The sequence below is a fragment of the Drosophila obscura genome, unplaced genomic scaffold, assembly GCF_018151105.1.
Source record: "Drosophila obscura isolate BZ-5 IFL unplaced genomic scaffold, ASM1815110v1 contig_25, whole genome shotgun sequence".
Taxonomy (NCBI): domain Eukaryota; kingdom Metazoa; phylum Arthropoda; class Insecta; order Diptera; family Drosophilidae; genus Drosophila; species Drosophila obscura.
Window position 1 is genome coordinate 1,001,152 of NW_024542812.1, and position 15,521 is coordinate 1,016,672.

The 15,521-nt window shown below is 42.7% G+C and overlaps 5 protein-coding genes across 5 annotated transcripts; 2 read left to right on the forward strand and 3 right to left on the reverse strand.

The window, feature by feature from the left end:
* Positions 1-662: 662 nt before the first annotated feature.
* Positions 663-1,498, forward strand: LOC111076351 (gametocyte-specific factor 1 homolog). The gene is made up of 3 exons (XM_022370099.2): positions 663-889; positions 949-1,095; positions 1,156-1,498. The coding sequence occupies exons 1-3, from the start codon at positions 722-724 to the stop codon at positions 1,399-1,401; spliced, it is 561 nt and encodes a 186-aa protein (XP_022225791.2). The 5' UTR covers positions 663-721; the 3' UTR covers positions 1,402-1,498.
* A 144-nt stretch (positions 1,499-1,642) lies between these two features.
* On the forward strand, positions 1,643-2,185 carry LOC111076334. Its single transcript, XM_022370082.2, has 2 exons — positions 1,643-1,838; positions 1,918-2,185. The coding sequence occupies exons 1-2, from the start codon at positions 1,710-1,712 to the stop codon at positions 2,128-2,130; spliced, it is 342 nt and encodes a 113-aa protein (XP_022225774.1). The 5' UTR covers positions 1,643-1,709; the 3' UTR covers positions 2,131-2,185.
* Positions 2,186-2,196: 11 nt separating this feature from the next.
* On the reverse strand, positions 2,197-3,013 carry LOC111082049 (trafficking protein particle complex subunit 5). The gene is made up of 3 exons (XM_022378223.2): positions 2,764-3,013; positions 2,399-2,708; positions 2,197-2,340 (listed from the first exon to the last, which is right to left on the reverse strand). The coding sequence occupies exons 1-3, from the start codon at positions 2,937-2,939 to the stop codon at positions 2,242-2,244; spliced, it is 585 nt and encodes a 194-aa protein (XP_022233915.1). The 5' UTR covers positions 2,940-3,013; the 3' UTR covers positions 2,197-2,241.
* A 345-nt stretch (positions 3,014-3,358) lies between these two features.
* On the reverse strand, positions 3,359-4,970 carry LOC111082051 (kelch-like protein 40b). The gene is made up of 3 exons (XM_022378225.2): positions 4,807-4,970; positions 4,073-4,745; positions 3,359-4,009 (listed from the first exon to the last, which is right to left on the reverse strand). The coding sequence occupies exons 1-3, from the start codon at positions 4,884-4,886 to the stop codon at positions 3,542-3,544; spliced, it is 1,221 nt and encodes a 406-aa protein (XP_022233917.2). The 5' UTR covers positions 4,887-4,970; the 3' UTR covers positions 3,359-3,541.
* Positions 4,971-6,025: 1,055 nt separating this feature from the next.
* LOC111076346 (sprouty-related, EVH1 domain-containing protein 2) lies at positions 6,026-14,348 on the reverse strand. The gene is given in 6 exon segments (XM_022370094.2): positions 6,026-8,421; positions 8,497-8,652; positions 9,435-9,603; positions 9,678-9,855; positions 12,754-13,070; positions 13,836-14,348. Coding segments are annotated over 5 exon segments (1,632 nt in total). The 5' UTR covers positions 12,774-13,070; positions 13,836-14,348; the 3' UTR covers positions 6,026-7,312.
* Positions 14,349-15,521: the final 1,173 nt, after the last annotated feature.

Genomic DNA, 15,521 nt, shown 5'->3' on the forward strand with positions numbered 1-15,521 from the left:
TAAGAATACAGGGATACAGCAGATACATATGCGCAGAAAACTTTACAGGACATGCGCCATGAGGGAGGGGAGTGTGGTAGACAGGGAAATGGGGGTAGGTAGTCTAGTGTAGTGAGTCTGTGTAGGGATACAGTGCTGGCGGGGGTGGAAAACCACCAACGAAGCAGCAGACTTTGCGGCAACTAAGAAAAACACGCAATCTCAACCAAGAAAAAGAAGAACGGAGGCTGCCAGAACAAACGTATCCATGGCCGCTACATATACGATTAAGGTTTGTAGTTTTGTGGTTTATGTGGTCGTAAATCCTTCATTATAATAGCCCGACTATTTATGATTTTAGGGTGGGTAATGTAATCCAAATTACGGCTAAAAGCACCAGGCAGAACCGGGACACGAGATCTGCGCATTACACTTTGCCGGACATGCGCAGTGGGATGTTAAATATATATTAACATAGCTCGATATACGGTAGCGCCAGCAGGTAAGTTTAAACCTGTTCTCTGTTAATTTGCCGCTATTCGATAGACTCGGCTACATATATCTGCCGACCTATTACATAATATCCTCTCTCAAGATTAATAAATATAGATATAAACACATCGATATGGTATAGATGTCTAGAAGCTAGAAACCGAGCTGTCGAAAATAAAACCTGGACGTTTGCCTAAGAAAATAGTCAAAGTCATTGTGAAAAGTGAAGCATAAAAATTACTTTTTGAAAATGTCGGAAAAAAATGATCTTATATTTTGTCCATTTGACAAGTCTCATATAATTTTGCGCAGTCGCATGGCCGTACACTTGATCCGTTGTGCCCGAAATAATACCGACTCCAAGAAGGTCTCCTGTCCCTTCAATGGGACGCATCTGATTGATGCTAACGAAATTAAGGTAAGAGCCATTTGTCACTCAATTGGACAATATATAAATTGTGCTTGCATATCGGCTAGAATCATGTCGAGAATTGTCCAAACCGTTCAACGTTTGAAAATTTTTTAAAAATGGACAAAAAGCCGGATGTTGCCTCCAATCACGGCTGCGGGAAGATCCGCTGCCCGTTCAATGCAATGCACAAATACACCACACACGAAATGAAGGTAAGCTCTGAGACTTTTTTGAATCAAAATATAAATCACTTTTGCTTGCATTTCGACCAGACTCATGTCAAGGAATGTCCAAATCGCTCGCCATATATTCCGCATGCCGCCATTGATCAAGCGTTCAAATATAAAAGCAAGTCCTCTGAGAATTGGGACGACGAACCGCCGGTGGGAACCTACGACCCCAAAGCTAGCTGGGCCGAAAAATTCGTTATCGGCAATCCGCAGGGCAAAACCCCGTCTGAGAAACGCGCTTTTCGTGAGCTAGAACGTAAACGTTTCGAGGAAAACGGCAAATTTTAGGAACAAAAGAAAAAAGCTTTTGGCTAACCAAAGAAAAATTACTTATAATCAATCAAATGCTACGTTCAATTAAAATCAATAAAGGTGCCCCGTATTAACTGAATATTAAGTGAGCTATTTTTAAATCTTATTCCCCGGTTAATTTTGAGAAAAGAGACGCCATCTTTACAAGCGAATTAGCTTCGATATATCGAAGCTCGCGATTTACCTAGTGATGGGATAGTCAATTTCTATCGTTTTGTATTTGGCGATAGATTCACAGATACGATTGGCTCACAGCTAAAAATTGAGTTTGCAACATAAATAAAATGGTTTTAACCAAGGAAGAGGAGGCGTTCATCCGCCGCAAGCACGAGCATACTCTAAAACTGCGCAGCGAGTATTTGAAACAGAGCTCGAATCCCTTCCGCCATGCCACTGGTGAGGGCGGCACTGTGGTATGTAAAAAACAATCTCTCCTGTCAATGGTTATGTCATCAGGCTGGGATAAATATTATTAATTTCTTCGTTTTGCAGTTCGATGCCGGTCTAGCCCGCTTCCAGGCCATGCGTGTGTCCAACTACGAGCACTTCAAGCCAACCGGCAAGTCTTTCCGCACGGGTCTCTTTGCCGTGGCCCTGCCCATTGCCATTTACGCTTGGGCCCTGAAGAGCGAACGCGATGGTCGCGAGGAGAAATACCGATCCGGCCAGGTGGCCTACAAGGATCGCCAGTTCAAGTTTATTTAAGTGATTCGTCTGATAATGTTGGATTTGTAGTGAAATAAAACAAAACACAAAAGAACCCATTTGTTAACTAACTGTAATTGTATTTATTCATAAGTTTGCCGAGTACTACGACTATTTCTCCTCCATTTGCTTGTCGCGGGCTATGACAAAGTCCTCAAACTTGACCATGTAGGTGGTGCCTTTGTGCCAGTGGGCGGTGACCTTGCAGGGCTACAAATATAATCACATTAGCGGAAATATATATATATTCATCATGGGTTCTGCTTACAAAGCCGCAGTGTGTGAGCACAGCCTCCACAATTCCTGCCGTAAAGTTGGCACAGTTCAAGGAGCTCTTGTCTTTGGGAACACTTATGAACGTGTTCACCAGCGGCTCCTTCTCTATAATGTAATAGGTGCGCTCATCATCGTTGGCATGCTCCAGCTTCTCCGCCTCCTTGCCAAACAGATTCTTCCACACTGTCGTCTTGACGAAGAGCAGCATTTGTGTCAGTTTAGTCTCTCGCTTGGAGCTCCGCTCGCGCACAAAGTACAAGTCGATAATGCGAGTCCCCACATCCTGGCCGAGGTCATGGAGCCTGCACACATATCCACATTAGTTGATTCATTGCTTAAAGCAGGAGCAACGCTCACCTGGTCTGGAGCTCGGGCACGGTGAAGACACGACTCTGGGAATACTGGACAATCTCGCTGAAAAGCAGAGCCACGATGCTTTGGGAGACCTCCGTTTTGCCCTTGGACAGCGGACGGTCCAGTATATTACTGCGCGGCCGCATCGATGATATTTTAAGAGCTTCTAGTTTCTCCATTGTTGCAATAAACAAAGTAGGCAGACAAAAAAACACAGATAAACATTTGGCTGGCGCTTAGAGGTGGAAGCATCGATGTTTTTAAAATTGTTGCAAACATCGACGTTCTGTGGCGACTATCGAAACGCAGAAGGTATATTTATATGGGTAAAAACATATTTATATTTTGAATATTGCATATTGATTACCATTATGAGCCCAAAGACTGTTACCCACTAAACTTTAGTAAGGTAAACCATGCTAAATTTATTATATTAAATTTTAAAACACTCGAATTTCGGAAATTAGAACCTTTTTGTTCTAATGGTTCTAATTACTAATTACATTTTTTTGTGCAAGAAAACAATAATATAACGCAAGTTTTATTTTAACGTAAAACCTTTTTTATTTATTAACATTCAAACATTGGTAGAACTTTTTAAAAGTTTTTTAATTTTCACTTGACTTATTTAGTTTTACTTTAATGGAAAAAAATCGAAAACATCGATGTTTCCACCTCTACAGGCGCTGCCACCTGGTGGAATAAGTAGCCGTTATGTAACCGTAATTTAAATTTGTAATTCTTTTAACTGTAAAACTGTTCTGTAAACTGCAAAGAAACACTAAAAGATCTCCCTCATGCAGTGACAGGGTCCAACAACATTCAATTCGATGGACTCGAATCTGGTCCAATAGTCAACCGGCTTCTGCTGCAGCGTACACATGTATGCCTCAAAGTTCTCGTATCGGATCTCCCGGGTATTGGGGCATCCAATCAGATGGTGATAGTCACAGGATTTGTCGTGAATCCAGTTGCGCTGATGCGGAGTGTCCTTATGAGCCAAACTGGTGCCAAAGATCTGGTCGTCGTACATGGCGGATGTGATGTTGGTGATGGCATCAGTAACCTTCTCATTGACTTCGTCCAGACTCAAGAACTCCAACAGCTGAGCATGGGTTTCGTCGCGGCGCACAAAAAGCATAAACCAGAGTGGCATACAATTGAATCGAATGCAATCCACAAGCTGTACGGCGTACGCACGTCGAGTGCTCCAGTCGTGACACATCCAACGCACCACCATATAGAGGACCTGCAGTTGGATCAAATAAATATGTTGAATATGTATACGAGTTTTCCGATTTTCCAGTCCAACCTCAACTTCCGTATTCAAAGCGATCCTGCTCGAGCTGAGCAAGTAAATCAAATGATTGTGTGGTAGATCCAGAAAGTCCTTTGTGGCCGCAAAGATCAGCACAAACTGGTGGATACGCGTGAGCATCACATTGCGCACAATGTCCAGGGACGGGTGGTACCGCGTCTCCACATAAAGGATACATGCCGTGACCTCATTGAAGAATTGCTTGTCGTCAAAATACATCCAACAATGGGCCAGCAGATGTTTGATCCTCAGATAGGAGGCAGCGATGAATAATTCGACAATGCGCGTGCGGTCCAAGCAGGGCTCACTGGTGAGCATCCACTTGTAAATGATCATAAAAGCCTTGGGCGTTACCAGATCCTCAGGCAGCGTCACCATCATCGGTGACTCCACCAGCTCCATGAAGAACTGCGAGTACACCTGCAGCACCGACAAGTGGCAGTTGAAGTACGAGTTCCTGATCTTAATCACCAGGGTGGTCTTCAGGTGTGACTCCACCATGTACTGCAGAATGTTGGCCAACTTATCCTTGGGCCACTGTTTCATCATCGACCAGCCCTCCACATCCTCGAAATTGTAGCCAAACTCGATGAGCGAACGATTCGGGCACTCTGCGGAACATGAAGCTTTATTGGAGGTCTCTTCTGCTTCCGCGTTGCACCTAGGACTGAACGAGACTCAGGTTAGTGGCTTTCAAGGATACAATGTGAAGGCGAGAGTAAACCCACGTGACAAAGCCCACGTTGCCGTTGATTTGTGGCGAACGACTCTTCTGGTTCTGTGCCGACTGCCGCATTAGTTCGTCCATAGTTTTGTCTTGTTATTATTTTTTGGGCTTGGTGTTTGATCTGGGTGGGTTGTAGAATGAATAGGCAAGGCCTGATGTTCCCCCAAATCTCAAAATCAAACACACAAACATTTATTTTACATTGTTTATTAAATTGTGTTTTTATTTGTTGGTATTTTTCTGGTTTGTTCACATTTTTCAAATACATTTATATGAATAAATATATCGTTTATTTTACTTTGACCTTCCCTTTGCCTTTTAGATATCTCTTTTCGACATACATACATACCATACACACATGTGTGTGTACCATAATCCCTTCATAGCTTCATTCTCGTTTAAAATATGAGTATGTATATGCGGATAATTGGGCAAACGTCGTTGATGAATTCAGAAATAGAGGGGGTAGTGGTGGTGGTGGTCTCGGCATGGTATCCGTTTAATTCACAACTTCAAATACAGAGAAGTTCGCAGAGGGCATTTCAATCTCGATATGAGAAAATGATTGAATAAATAATGTGTTGTGTGTGTGTGTGTTTTTTTTTGCAACAGTTGACACCTTCTCTTTCGTTTGAGCTACATACAGATTTGTGTAAGTTTTGAAATAGTTTGTTGGAGAGTTGAAGAGTATTGGTGGCCAGCGATCACATTCAGAGGTTACCAATTTTCGAAGTAATTACAGTTTATGTACACAAGGTAAGGTAATCGTAAAGTATATATTTAACAGTTTGTACTTCTTGTTCTGTGTGTTTTGTATATTTCCTTTAAGTTATTAGTTTCTTTTTAGTTTTCCTTTCGTCAAGTTGCGCAAATATTTTAAATGTTCAAAGTTTGTCACACATATTTAGGTTTCGTAAACGTTTTAAATGTTGTACATACATGGATTACAATACCTACAATACATACTTACAATTGCCCATTTATAGATTAATTTGTTTGTTTTGTTTTTTTGTTTTATAATATAATATTCTGTTGCTTTTGTTTAATGTGTTTTTTGCACAACCTTTGCTTATTTTTTTTGAATAAATATGCGTTTTTTTGTTTTCTTTGTTCATTCAAATAGTTTTTTTGTTTGTTTTTGTTTGTTTGTATGAAGTTCTCTTTTGTTTTTCGTCACTGACTTAGTACAACAATATTTATATAGTAAGAAATAAATTAAGTTTTCCTTTTTTATTATATTATACATATACATATATAGCTGCATATAGAGTTTCCCCTCAATTTTTTGTTTGTTTCAAAACACTTACAATTGTTTATGGTTTATGATGTTTGCGTGTGTGTCCGTGTTCTGTCCCCCCCTTTCGTGGGTCCAGCCTTTCCACAAAATGCCGTTACTTTTGGCCATTTTATAAACGGCTCAAAAGCTTCCAGCGTTTCCTTAAAAATTACAAATTGTTTTTCGTTCTACAAACTATTAAGATTTTAGATTTCAAAAGATTTCACATAGTTCAATGCTGCTGTTCTCGTATTCCCATACCCATTTTTTCATTGATTTGCTTTTTTTTTTGCTGTTGTTTTGGTTTTGTTTTCAACATAACATTTTGTTGGAAATTATAATTTTTTGTTTTTGGCAAAAGAAATATTTTGAATCTTCATGAGCCCTAGAAAGAGTCAAAATCATTCTTTTTCGAAGGTAAATAATTGATTTAATGCTTTTTGTTTTGTTTTGTATAAAAAGTAAATCTTGATTAAGTGAAGATTTAGTCGAGCAGCCAGGGGACACGAGGGTTGAGCATTGAGCGTTGGTTCTTTTAACAGAGTCAAAAACAATTTGTAGTTCTCTCTCTTAGCCGTTGGAAAGGGGGAGTCTATGCGAAAGGGTTTGGGGTTGTGTGTTTCTTTTTTTTTTGTGTTGCATGTCATGTCGTGTCAAGACGCATCAGGTTGAATTTTTCATGCTTATCGTGCAATTTGAGCGATGGACATTGTGAAAGTCTCATTCACCAATCAAAATATATGTAAGTCCTTGTTTTTGCCGCTGCCTCGGCATTAATACTGTTCTCCAAGTTCTCGAATTGTGCACAATTGTGAGTTTCCTGTAATCCCTAATCAACTAAAACTAAAATTAACAAACTTAAAGTATATTTGTGTATTGGTATGGTAGAAAAACAACACGATACGGTATACGGTATACGGTATACAATATCTGTATGTGTGTATGTGGTAAATGATAAAATTACGAATTAAAAGAAGAGCCCGTTTTTACAAAAGTATAATTAAGCGAGAGAGATAAACACTAATAATAAATTACAATTACAATTATAAAATAATTATATATATGTATGTATACTCGTATGATATAAAACACATGCGTAAATTCGCTTGCTTGCTATTGTATGTACAATAAAATATGGCAAATCATATGGAGTACAGTTTACAGGGATTCGCCAGATTGGATACGCAACTCCCAAAATCGCACAAAAAGCGATACACTTCTTCACTTCTTCTTAGAACAGCAGGCGGCCGTAGTCGTTTTGGGCCGCCTTGCTGGTACGCGGCTGCATCAGATACGCCGGCTGCTGTTGCTGATGCTGTGGTGCGCCCAGGCTCTGCGACAGTTCCCAGTTGTAAAAGTGCCGCTGCGATTGGGGCTGCGACTGGGGCTGGGGCGACTGGCGCGGCTTGGGGCGCCACAGCGTCTGACTTTTTGTATCTCTGGCCTGCTCGTCCGCCTGGCAGCGGTGGTGGTGCTGCTGGTTTAGCTGGTTTTTGCTTTGGTTTTGGTGGTTCGGCTGCTGGTTTTTGTGCTGCTGGAGTTCGCTTCTGGGCCTGGGGTCGTCATCGTATTGTCCCTGCAATCTGGCCTCCAAATGTCAGACATGCGGTTTGTGCTGGGCGCCACAGAGGCCGCACTGAATGCCCATCCAGTGGCAGGCCCGCAGCGGCGGATAACACCAGAGGCAGGGCACGAACAGAGAGAGCACCGCCAGGCCCAGCCAGCGCTTGGTACAACCGGCCTCCGTCACGCTGCACTCGCACGGATGCTGGGCCGTCTCGCCCTCGGCATCGCTCATGCAGTGGTAGATCATGCACCTGGCACAGCCCATGCCCGAGATGCACTCGTAGCCGGTGCGAAAGGTGTCCGGGGCGTATTCGCAGGCCCCGCGCCGGTTGAACTCCTCGCTGTATAGCTCGTGACAGTAGCGACACCGCAGGCGCGTCTCCTTCTTGAGTATGTCCGATACGTTTTGCTTCTGTAGCGCCTTCCCGCCCCCGGCCGTGCCCACCGTTTGGGCAGCTGCCATCGCCTGGGCCGCCTCCAGTGCGTTGCGCTTCTTCAGTGCACTGATCGACTCGCGGCGAGCGTTAAGCACCTGCGCCCCCACTGGCTGGTCCACCACCGGATAGTTGTAGTCGTGGTGGACCGCGGTCAGCGTCACATACGAGTAATTCTCGCTGGCCGCAATCTGGGCGGCGCCCGGTGCCGGTGCAGTAGACGATGGTGGTCCATCTTGGGTCGTGGTTGTGGTTGATGTCTTGTCCGTGGATATGTAGTGGATTGGTGCTGCTGGCAGCTTCTCCGAATCGGAATTGTTGCTGTAGCTGTCCTTGCTCTCTGCGAATGGAAGGTTTAGCACTCGCCTCGAAATGGCAGCCCGCGTCTGCGGTATATTGATGGGGAAGTACGTACTGTGACTTTTCTCGCTGCCCTCGGGGCTTGAATGTATCTTTTGTAAACTCTCGCTCTCCACAGGTAAGTCCAGGGTCATGAATACATCATCTTCACCAACCGAATCATATTTTGTCAATGGTGGGCATATAATAGTCGGATTCGATTTGGCCAGTCCTAAATAAAACAAAGAACCTTTAGTCAATCGTCGCCAATAAAACAACAACAAGCTAAGCTCTTCCTAAGTAAGTCGATTTTTAAGCACTAGGCACATTAGTTGTACTAGTGAGCATATGGATGGCATAAAGCAAAGAATAGTTGAAGCATTTTAAATTGAAAGGTTCAGTTTACAGAAGAATATGAATATTGAGAATTGAGAGCATAGAGCAGAGAGCAGAGAGCATAAAGCATAGAGAGATTTGAAAATGAAGAAGCCAACAGGACAGATGGACAGACAGGTGCCCAAGTGTACATATGTATGTAGGTATGTATGTATATCCGTGAATGAAGCAAATATTAAACTAATTTAGAGTTAAGCCCCATTAAACACTTACCAATTCGTTTGAAATGATACATTTAATAAGATTAGATTGTCGTTTAGTTTTTGTTTTTGGTGATTTTTGAAACAAATCGATAAAATTCCAATGATTTGTGTGTTTTGTTGTTTTACAAATTTTTGATTTGTTTGTGGCAAAAATTAGAGCATAAGACATACGAAAAAAGATATATATATATATGTATTAGTAAATGAAAGCAAATTGGAAAGAAAGCTGAGGCAAAGAGGCAATGGGAAAGAGGCATAGGAGTCATAGCAGGCAAAGCTTAAGTTTAAATTAGGATTTCAGAGAGCATAAGTGAGAGCGTGATGGAAAATCAGAAAGCCGGAAGCGTGGCGTGTGCCGGATTAAAGCATGCAACTACAAGTGTGTCCGGCTCAGTGTCCAGGGACTGGATATTACCATCAATTAGTTCATTATAGGCGCGCAGCACGCCCTTGTCAAAGGCCCGCGCATCGGCGGCCGTTTGAAATGTGAGGCCGTTGCGCTGCTTGCCGGCGCGCCAATGATGAAATGTTGGCATTACTTTGTAATACTTTAGATCACGATTGATGACACAGCTCAAGATGACCTGCAGTACAGAGGGAAATGAATTTAAATAGAAGATATCTCTCCAAGGGTTCAGTGTTTGTCGGCTGTACTCACACTTTGATCGGAGATCCTCTGCCCATAGATGATGTAGTCATGACCCGATGCCAGTGGGGATAGTCTAGCCCGCTTCCGTATGGAAACATTGGCCAGACCACCCCCGGCCAGCGGTAGCCAGCCCTCGGTGCTCTCGTCTCTGGTCATTACCTGTGCGCGTACTGTAACTAAGAATTCGCTGCAAAAGATAAACCCAAGAATATTGTTAGTTTCAGTTCAGTTCAATTCAATCAAACCAAATGATAGATCTCTGGTATCCCAGATACCTGCTCGGCCTGCGCTTTGAGCTCAATTTGGTATAGGAAACCGTAGCCATTGTGGCAGCCACCAATGTCTGGCAACGAATGTTGTCCAGCGGACCCTCAAGGCTTCCTCTATAACTGCATATGTACACACATACAGATATCCCTGACGGTATGGATAACCTAAAAGTGTCCTTAATTCGGCTAATTGAATTGTTCGGACAGGCCAAGGAAGCTAAAGCGAGATGGCGCACCTGCTTGCAGGACTGACTCATCCATGGGCATGGGCAGGGGCAGGGGCAAGGGCAAGGGCAAGGGCAAGAGCAAAGGCATGGTCATGGGCATCAGCACCGAAAAAAAAGAGACCAACAAGAGCCCACAGAAACTAAAAATAACTGCAAGTCCTTCGGTTTAAAAATACATCGCACAGAGCCGTGGAGAGATGCACAAGAGCGTGAATTAAGGGTAGCAAAAGTGCAAAACCATATTCGATAGTGGTCGGGGAGGGGGAAGGTTCTGGTTCTGGTGCTCGCTCTAGCTCTGGCTATGGCATTGGCATGTACATATTACAACTTCCGGTTTTGGGATTGAGATTCATTCGCAACTCGCAGCACCAACTCCAATTCGAGTCTTATGAATGGCTCCAACGGATGGGCTCCCCACAAAAACTCGTCCAGCGACCTGCGCACAAGTTTGAATACATTTTGCCGTTGAAACCGAATGGAGTTCCTACTTCTGGAGTTCTTCTCAATGAAAAAAGCTTCAGCGAAGTTTCAGCTCCTGTATGGGTGGTGGTATGGTGGGTGAGTGAGAGTGTTCGTGCCTGTTCGTGTTTGTGTGCGCGCGTTGATGTGTCGTCTGTGTCGCCATGCATACACATACATACATACATACATACATACATACACTTGTCCTAGTTTCGTTAGTTTTACAGAATGAATTGAATAGAATCCCCGGAATAGAGTCGACGTCACGGCACCCAGGGACATATCAAGGACTGCCTGACAATGCACTAGCTTTCATTCAGGCTGCACTCCCACGGCAATGCGGAGGTGGGCGACGACGTCAGCAGGCCCAAGGATGTCCAAGAGTGTGAATGAAATGGGATGCAACCTGGGGTTGCATAGCAACCCAGCCCAACGAATTCTTCGAACGAAAGAAAGCCTTGTAATGCAATAGGAGTTGCCACCTGAGGTGTAGCGAAAAACAGTTAAAACTCCCCCCACCCCCCAAAATATGAGCCCATACATGCATATGTACGTATGCAGGCAAGACATGTACACACATACGCACACCCATGAAGAGGAGCCTGCCTCAAGCTGAAACTAAAAGTCCATCAATATTTGGAAGCTCTCCTCTCCAATTGGCGCATGCGTGGGAAATAGAGCAAGCGAGATAGCCATAGCATGTGTGTGGCTGTGTGGGTTGTCGCCCACAAATGTTCTAGCATAAATAAATGAGACAAAATGCAATTCTATTCACCTTTGCCACATTATTTTCCAAACATTAATTAATGAACATCTATTTTAGTTAAATTCTAAGCCAAAAAGCTTGCCTCGAACAGTGTTGCCAACTGCGCTTTCTGCGTCGACACCCACACAACGGCGCACACACACACACACACGACTACAGCAGGGCTGCAGCAGGACCAGCAAATGATGAATGAACAACGGCGCAAGTGTGCGTGTGTGCATGTATTCGAGTATTGCGGGGAGGGCGGGGGGTGCGCCCAATGTGTTTGTGTGCTTTGACCACCCACTCAGTCAGGTCACAGAGCTCGACGACAATAATAGAACCTTCCAAAACCCACCAATGCACAACACACAATACAGTTTGCAGCTAAATAGTTCGACAGACAACAACAACTGCGTCAGCATCTATTTGCATAGTGTAGTGTTGTTGTTGTCGCGTGGTTGTCGTCAGTCATGACGATACCTTTAACGTTAACTTTATTCAAATGGTAAATCTATTTCCAATGCAAAAATACTTGTAAAATACCCATAACAATTTGGACATACAGCTAGAGCACCCGTTGCATTTGTACATACGTACATATGTATATGTATGCATGTTTGGAGTGGCAATCTTGCAAATTAATTCATTACATTTGTAGCAACGGGTATAGGAGGCAAGACATGAATGAAACTAGCAGTAGCCTTGGGTGTGATGTATCTATCGTTGATGTAGTTCATGTTGCGCAGGCTTCCCTTTCCGCAACGATAATGTGTACTTAAGAACACACAATAAAAGAGCAATAATAAGCAGAGACACAATGACATCATCTGTGGATATCGCCGACAACACTTTAAACTGTGGCAAGCAAGCAAAAGACAATAATACGACAGGGAAACCACCGCACATGCCATTGCCAGTCGTCCGGGGGCGTTCCATTTCATTCATTAAAAGTGGCGACAGACAGACTATGTGGAGACTTATCCGGCGGAACAGAAGGCAGCAAACAGAAAGCAGCCCAGGCAGGCAAACAATGAATCACACACACCACACACACAGTCGATTCGTGTGGATGCCGTGCCATGCCGTGTCGTGTCTTGTTCATTGAGAAAAAACTGCAACTAAGAAGCGTTTCCATTACGAATTGCGTTCAATTGCAGCAATTAATTGGATACAATTGGATACGCATCAGATCAGGCTCGATTCAAGCCTGCACTCGCCAGCGGTCTGGCAACACTGGAATCTCGACTTAAGCCTGTAAATGCCCAACACATGAGAGGGTCGGATGAGGATGTGGGGGTGGGGGTGGGGTGGGTGCAGAGCAGATGATGCTGCTATGGAATTTTTAGATATGTATGGGATGGGGTATGGGGAACACTTACCTTTCATGTCCTTCTGTCATGGTTCGTAATCAGAAAGATTTTAATATAGCAGCGTATTGTGTTGGTGTTGTTGTTGTTGGTGGCAAAATACACCATGATTAAAGCATAAAGACATTCAGAGCTGCTGCTGCACAAACTTCCAAAAATTAAAAATAAAAACCAAAAACAACAGCAGCCACAGTAGACGGGATGGGGAAAAAGGGGAGCGCTCCTCTCCTATTGGGATTTTAGCAATCGGTTGTTCTATTTGTCGTTTACTATTTTCGTTTTGATTTTGGCACACTTGTTGTTAGAACTGTTTGGTTGTGGTTTAGTCACTGAAAGAACATTAATAATTAATAAATTGGCTATTTATTTGGCTGCGACGACGAGGGCAGCGAGAAAGCACCAGCCACCAGAGCCAACTGCGGAATCACTTCTACTTTCCCAAATACACAAGCAGGGCCACTTATGTGGGCGTGTAGACAGGCACATTGGAAAACTTCACACACACACACACAGCCACACAAAAGCACGCACGGAGAGAGGGGATATTTCCAAGCAACAAAAGATGTAACAGGCATTGGAGGCATCTAGAATTGAGAGGAGAGCAACCAACAAAAGCTGGCTCTGGAGTCTGTGTGGAAGGAATTTGAGAGACGAGCAGCTGAAGATATTGGAAAAACTAAAACTCGCGGAAAACTAATCCAACACTTTTCTGATCCAACGCAAGCTGGGTGCTTGTGCTGCTGCTGCTATCTTCGCTGAGCGCGGACTATAATTAACATAAAATTGGCAAAAGTGAAAATTCATTCATACATTTCCATCAAGGCTGGGGCTCTCTCTCTCTTTCTATCTCTCTCACTGGAGCACAGCTCGCTCTCCCACACACTTGCTCTGCTCTGTATCCATCCGCCTCTGCCTTCATCTCCATCACACTCTCTCTCTCGCTCTTGCCTGCCCACTCAGGCTGGCTTGCGCAGAAAGTTTTTGGGCGATTTCTCCATGTGTGTATATAAAGATTTTCGCCTATGCTGCTGGTGCTGATGATGCTTGCTGTTGCTGCCTTTACATATTTCACATTTAAATACACATATACATACATTCATGCAAAAATATTGCAGTATAGCTACATATTTTCACGGATTTTCCATCAATGGTTAATTCAATTGTTTGCTGCAGCATCGCCTTTTCTTGCACTGTTTTTCTTTTTGTTTCTGATTTTCATTTTGCGTAGGTTGCTATTTGTCCGAGCTCTGGCGCAGGAGCGGGGCGATTTGCCTTTCGAAACGAACCGAAATGAGCGTTTTGCAAAATGTAACTTTTGCTTAATACTTTTGTTTGACTACTCGCACGCACCCACACACGCACACACCAAGGCAGACACAACCATAGAGCAAAAGGCAACAAAAACGAAATTTCCTAACAATCATGTTCTGCCTCACGACTCCTACGGCCCCCCTTCCAGTGGCATTTGGTGATGCAGCTCGCGCGACGTATTTACAATAGTTATTTTGTTTTATAATGGGCGTTGTAACACAATTAACACAAATTTTCCAAATTTTATTGCGCCGCGACGCGCGATAGCGCCGATTGGAGAAGTAGTGTGACCGCAGACTTATGGATCAAATATACGGCCTGACCCTCGAAAAAATATATAGAAATATACCTTCTCATTATCAGAATATACCGTAAGTATACTGAGGAAAATCATACACCTCAATTTTAATATTCGATTTAATATTACTTTACAACTAAGACCCTAGGCGCTAAACATATACTTTTATCCAAAAGATGAATCAATTTTTCTACAACCTCGATAATTTTAAGGACTCTGTTTTATTGGGTTGTTAATAAAATAGGATTATAAACATAGAAGGTCCCCTTTTTACATGTTAACTACAAATCTGCTACACACAAACAACATATTTATAGAGTATGGACCTTTTTATACCCTATTTTCTTAAATTAATGTTTAAATTATGTTTTAAAACGACTTTGAACCCTAAGTTATAATAATCTCATATTGACATGTTTTTACCTATTCATGCATTTAATTAGATTCCTCTATATATATATCTCGATCCAGACTCATTTTTACGTTTAAAGTATGAGTCGATAGTTGGAAAAATTCGGCGGTAACATCTCATTATATTGATTCATCTTATTTTGTAATTGATGTTTTGAAATAACAGGTTGCTAATTTAGTGATAGTGCTGAATTTTATAACTAGTCGATAATTGCCATTTTATTGTAATCTCGTCTCGTAGGCGTTTTTCAGCCCCATTGTAAGCATGATCCTCGCAGCAAAATATACCTGCTGTGTAAACTTCAGAGTATAAATATATATATATATATTTAATATTAATAATTATTATAATAAGTGCTTGCCACCGCGCTTCCAGCCGATATAATCGTACTCAAAGAAGGGCTGCCACACTGTTACATTTTGCAGCGCATTAATGAGTCGAGAAAACTTTTGATTGCTCTCTATCTCTTTTATGGCCCATATGAAGAAAAGCCAAAGCTTTTTATAAGGCATCGTACAATTCTCACCTTGGCCACAAAGAAGCCAACGGACAAATTTTTTCTGAAACGTACAATCGTTAGAGGTCCCTCCTATAGAATATGATTAATTTGTGCCTTCCATTATTAAACCCTTCTGATGAATAATTCAAATGAAAATTAGTACTTATAATTAGCACATCTTTTGGGAAATTGATTAATTAATCGTAGAAAAATATATGTTCAGCGTTGAGAGTCTTAGCTTGCTAGTAATTTTAAGCTGA

What these genes read in the sequence shown, in the direction of transcription:
- LOC111076351 (XM_022370099.2), top strand. Translation starts at nt 722, where the DNA reads ATGTCGGAAAAAAATGATCTTATATTTTGTCCATTTGACAAGTCTCAT. An exon ending in TTGATGCTAACGAAATTAAG is followed by an intron (nt 890 to 948) that starts GTAAGAGCCATT and finishes CATATCGGCTAG; the next exon opens with AATCATGTCGAGAATTGTCC. An exon ending in ACACCACACACGAAATGAAG is followed by an intron (nt 1,096 to 1,155) that starts GTAAGCTCTGAG and finishes CATTTCGACCAG; the next exon opens with ACTCATGTCAAGGAATGTCC.
- LOC111076334 (XM_022370082.2), top strand. Translation starts at nt 1,710, where the DNA reads ATGGTTTTAACCAAGGAAGAGGAGGCGTTCATCCGCCGCAAGCACGAG. An exon ending in CTGGTGAGGGCGGCACTGTG is followed by an intron (nt 1,839 to 1,917) that starts GTATGTAAAAAA and finishes TTCGTTTTGCAG; the next exon opens with TTCGATGCCGGTCTAGCCCG.
- LOC111082049 (XM_022378223.2), bottom strand. Translation starts at nt 2,939, where the DNA reads ATGGAGAAACTAGAAGCTCTTAAAATATCATCGATGCGGCCGCGCAGT. An exon ending in GTGCCCGAGCTCCAGACCAG is followed by an intron (nt 2,709 to 2,763) that starts GTGAGCGTTGCT and finishes ATATGTGTGCAG; the next exon opens with GCTCCATGACCTCGGCCAGG. An exon ending in TGCTCACACACTGCGGCTTT is followed by an intron (nt 2,341 to 2,398) that starts GTAAGCAGAACC and finishes TTATATTTGTAG; the next exon opens with CCCTGCAAGGTCACCGCCCA.
- LOC111082051 (XM_022378225.2), bottom strand. Translation starts at nt 4,886, where the DNA reads ATGGACGAACTAATGCGGCAGTCGGCACAGAACCAGAAGAGTCGTTCG. An exon ending in GGCAACGTGGGCTTTGTCAC is followed by an intron (nt 4,746 to 4,806) that starts GTGGGTTTACTC and finishes AGTCTCGTTCAG; the next exon opens with TCCTAGGTGCAACGCGGAAG. An exon ending in CTTTGAATACGGAAGTTGAG is followed by an intron (nt 4,010 to 4,072) that starts GTTGGACTGGAA and finishes ATCCAACTGCAG; the next exon opens with GTCCTCTATATGGTGGTGCG.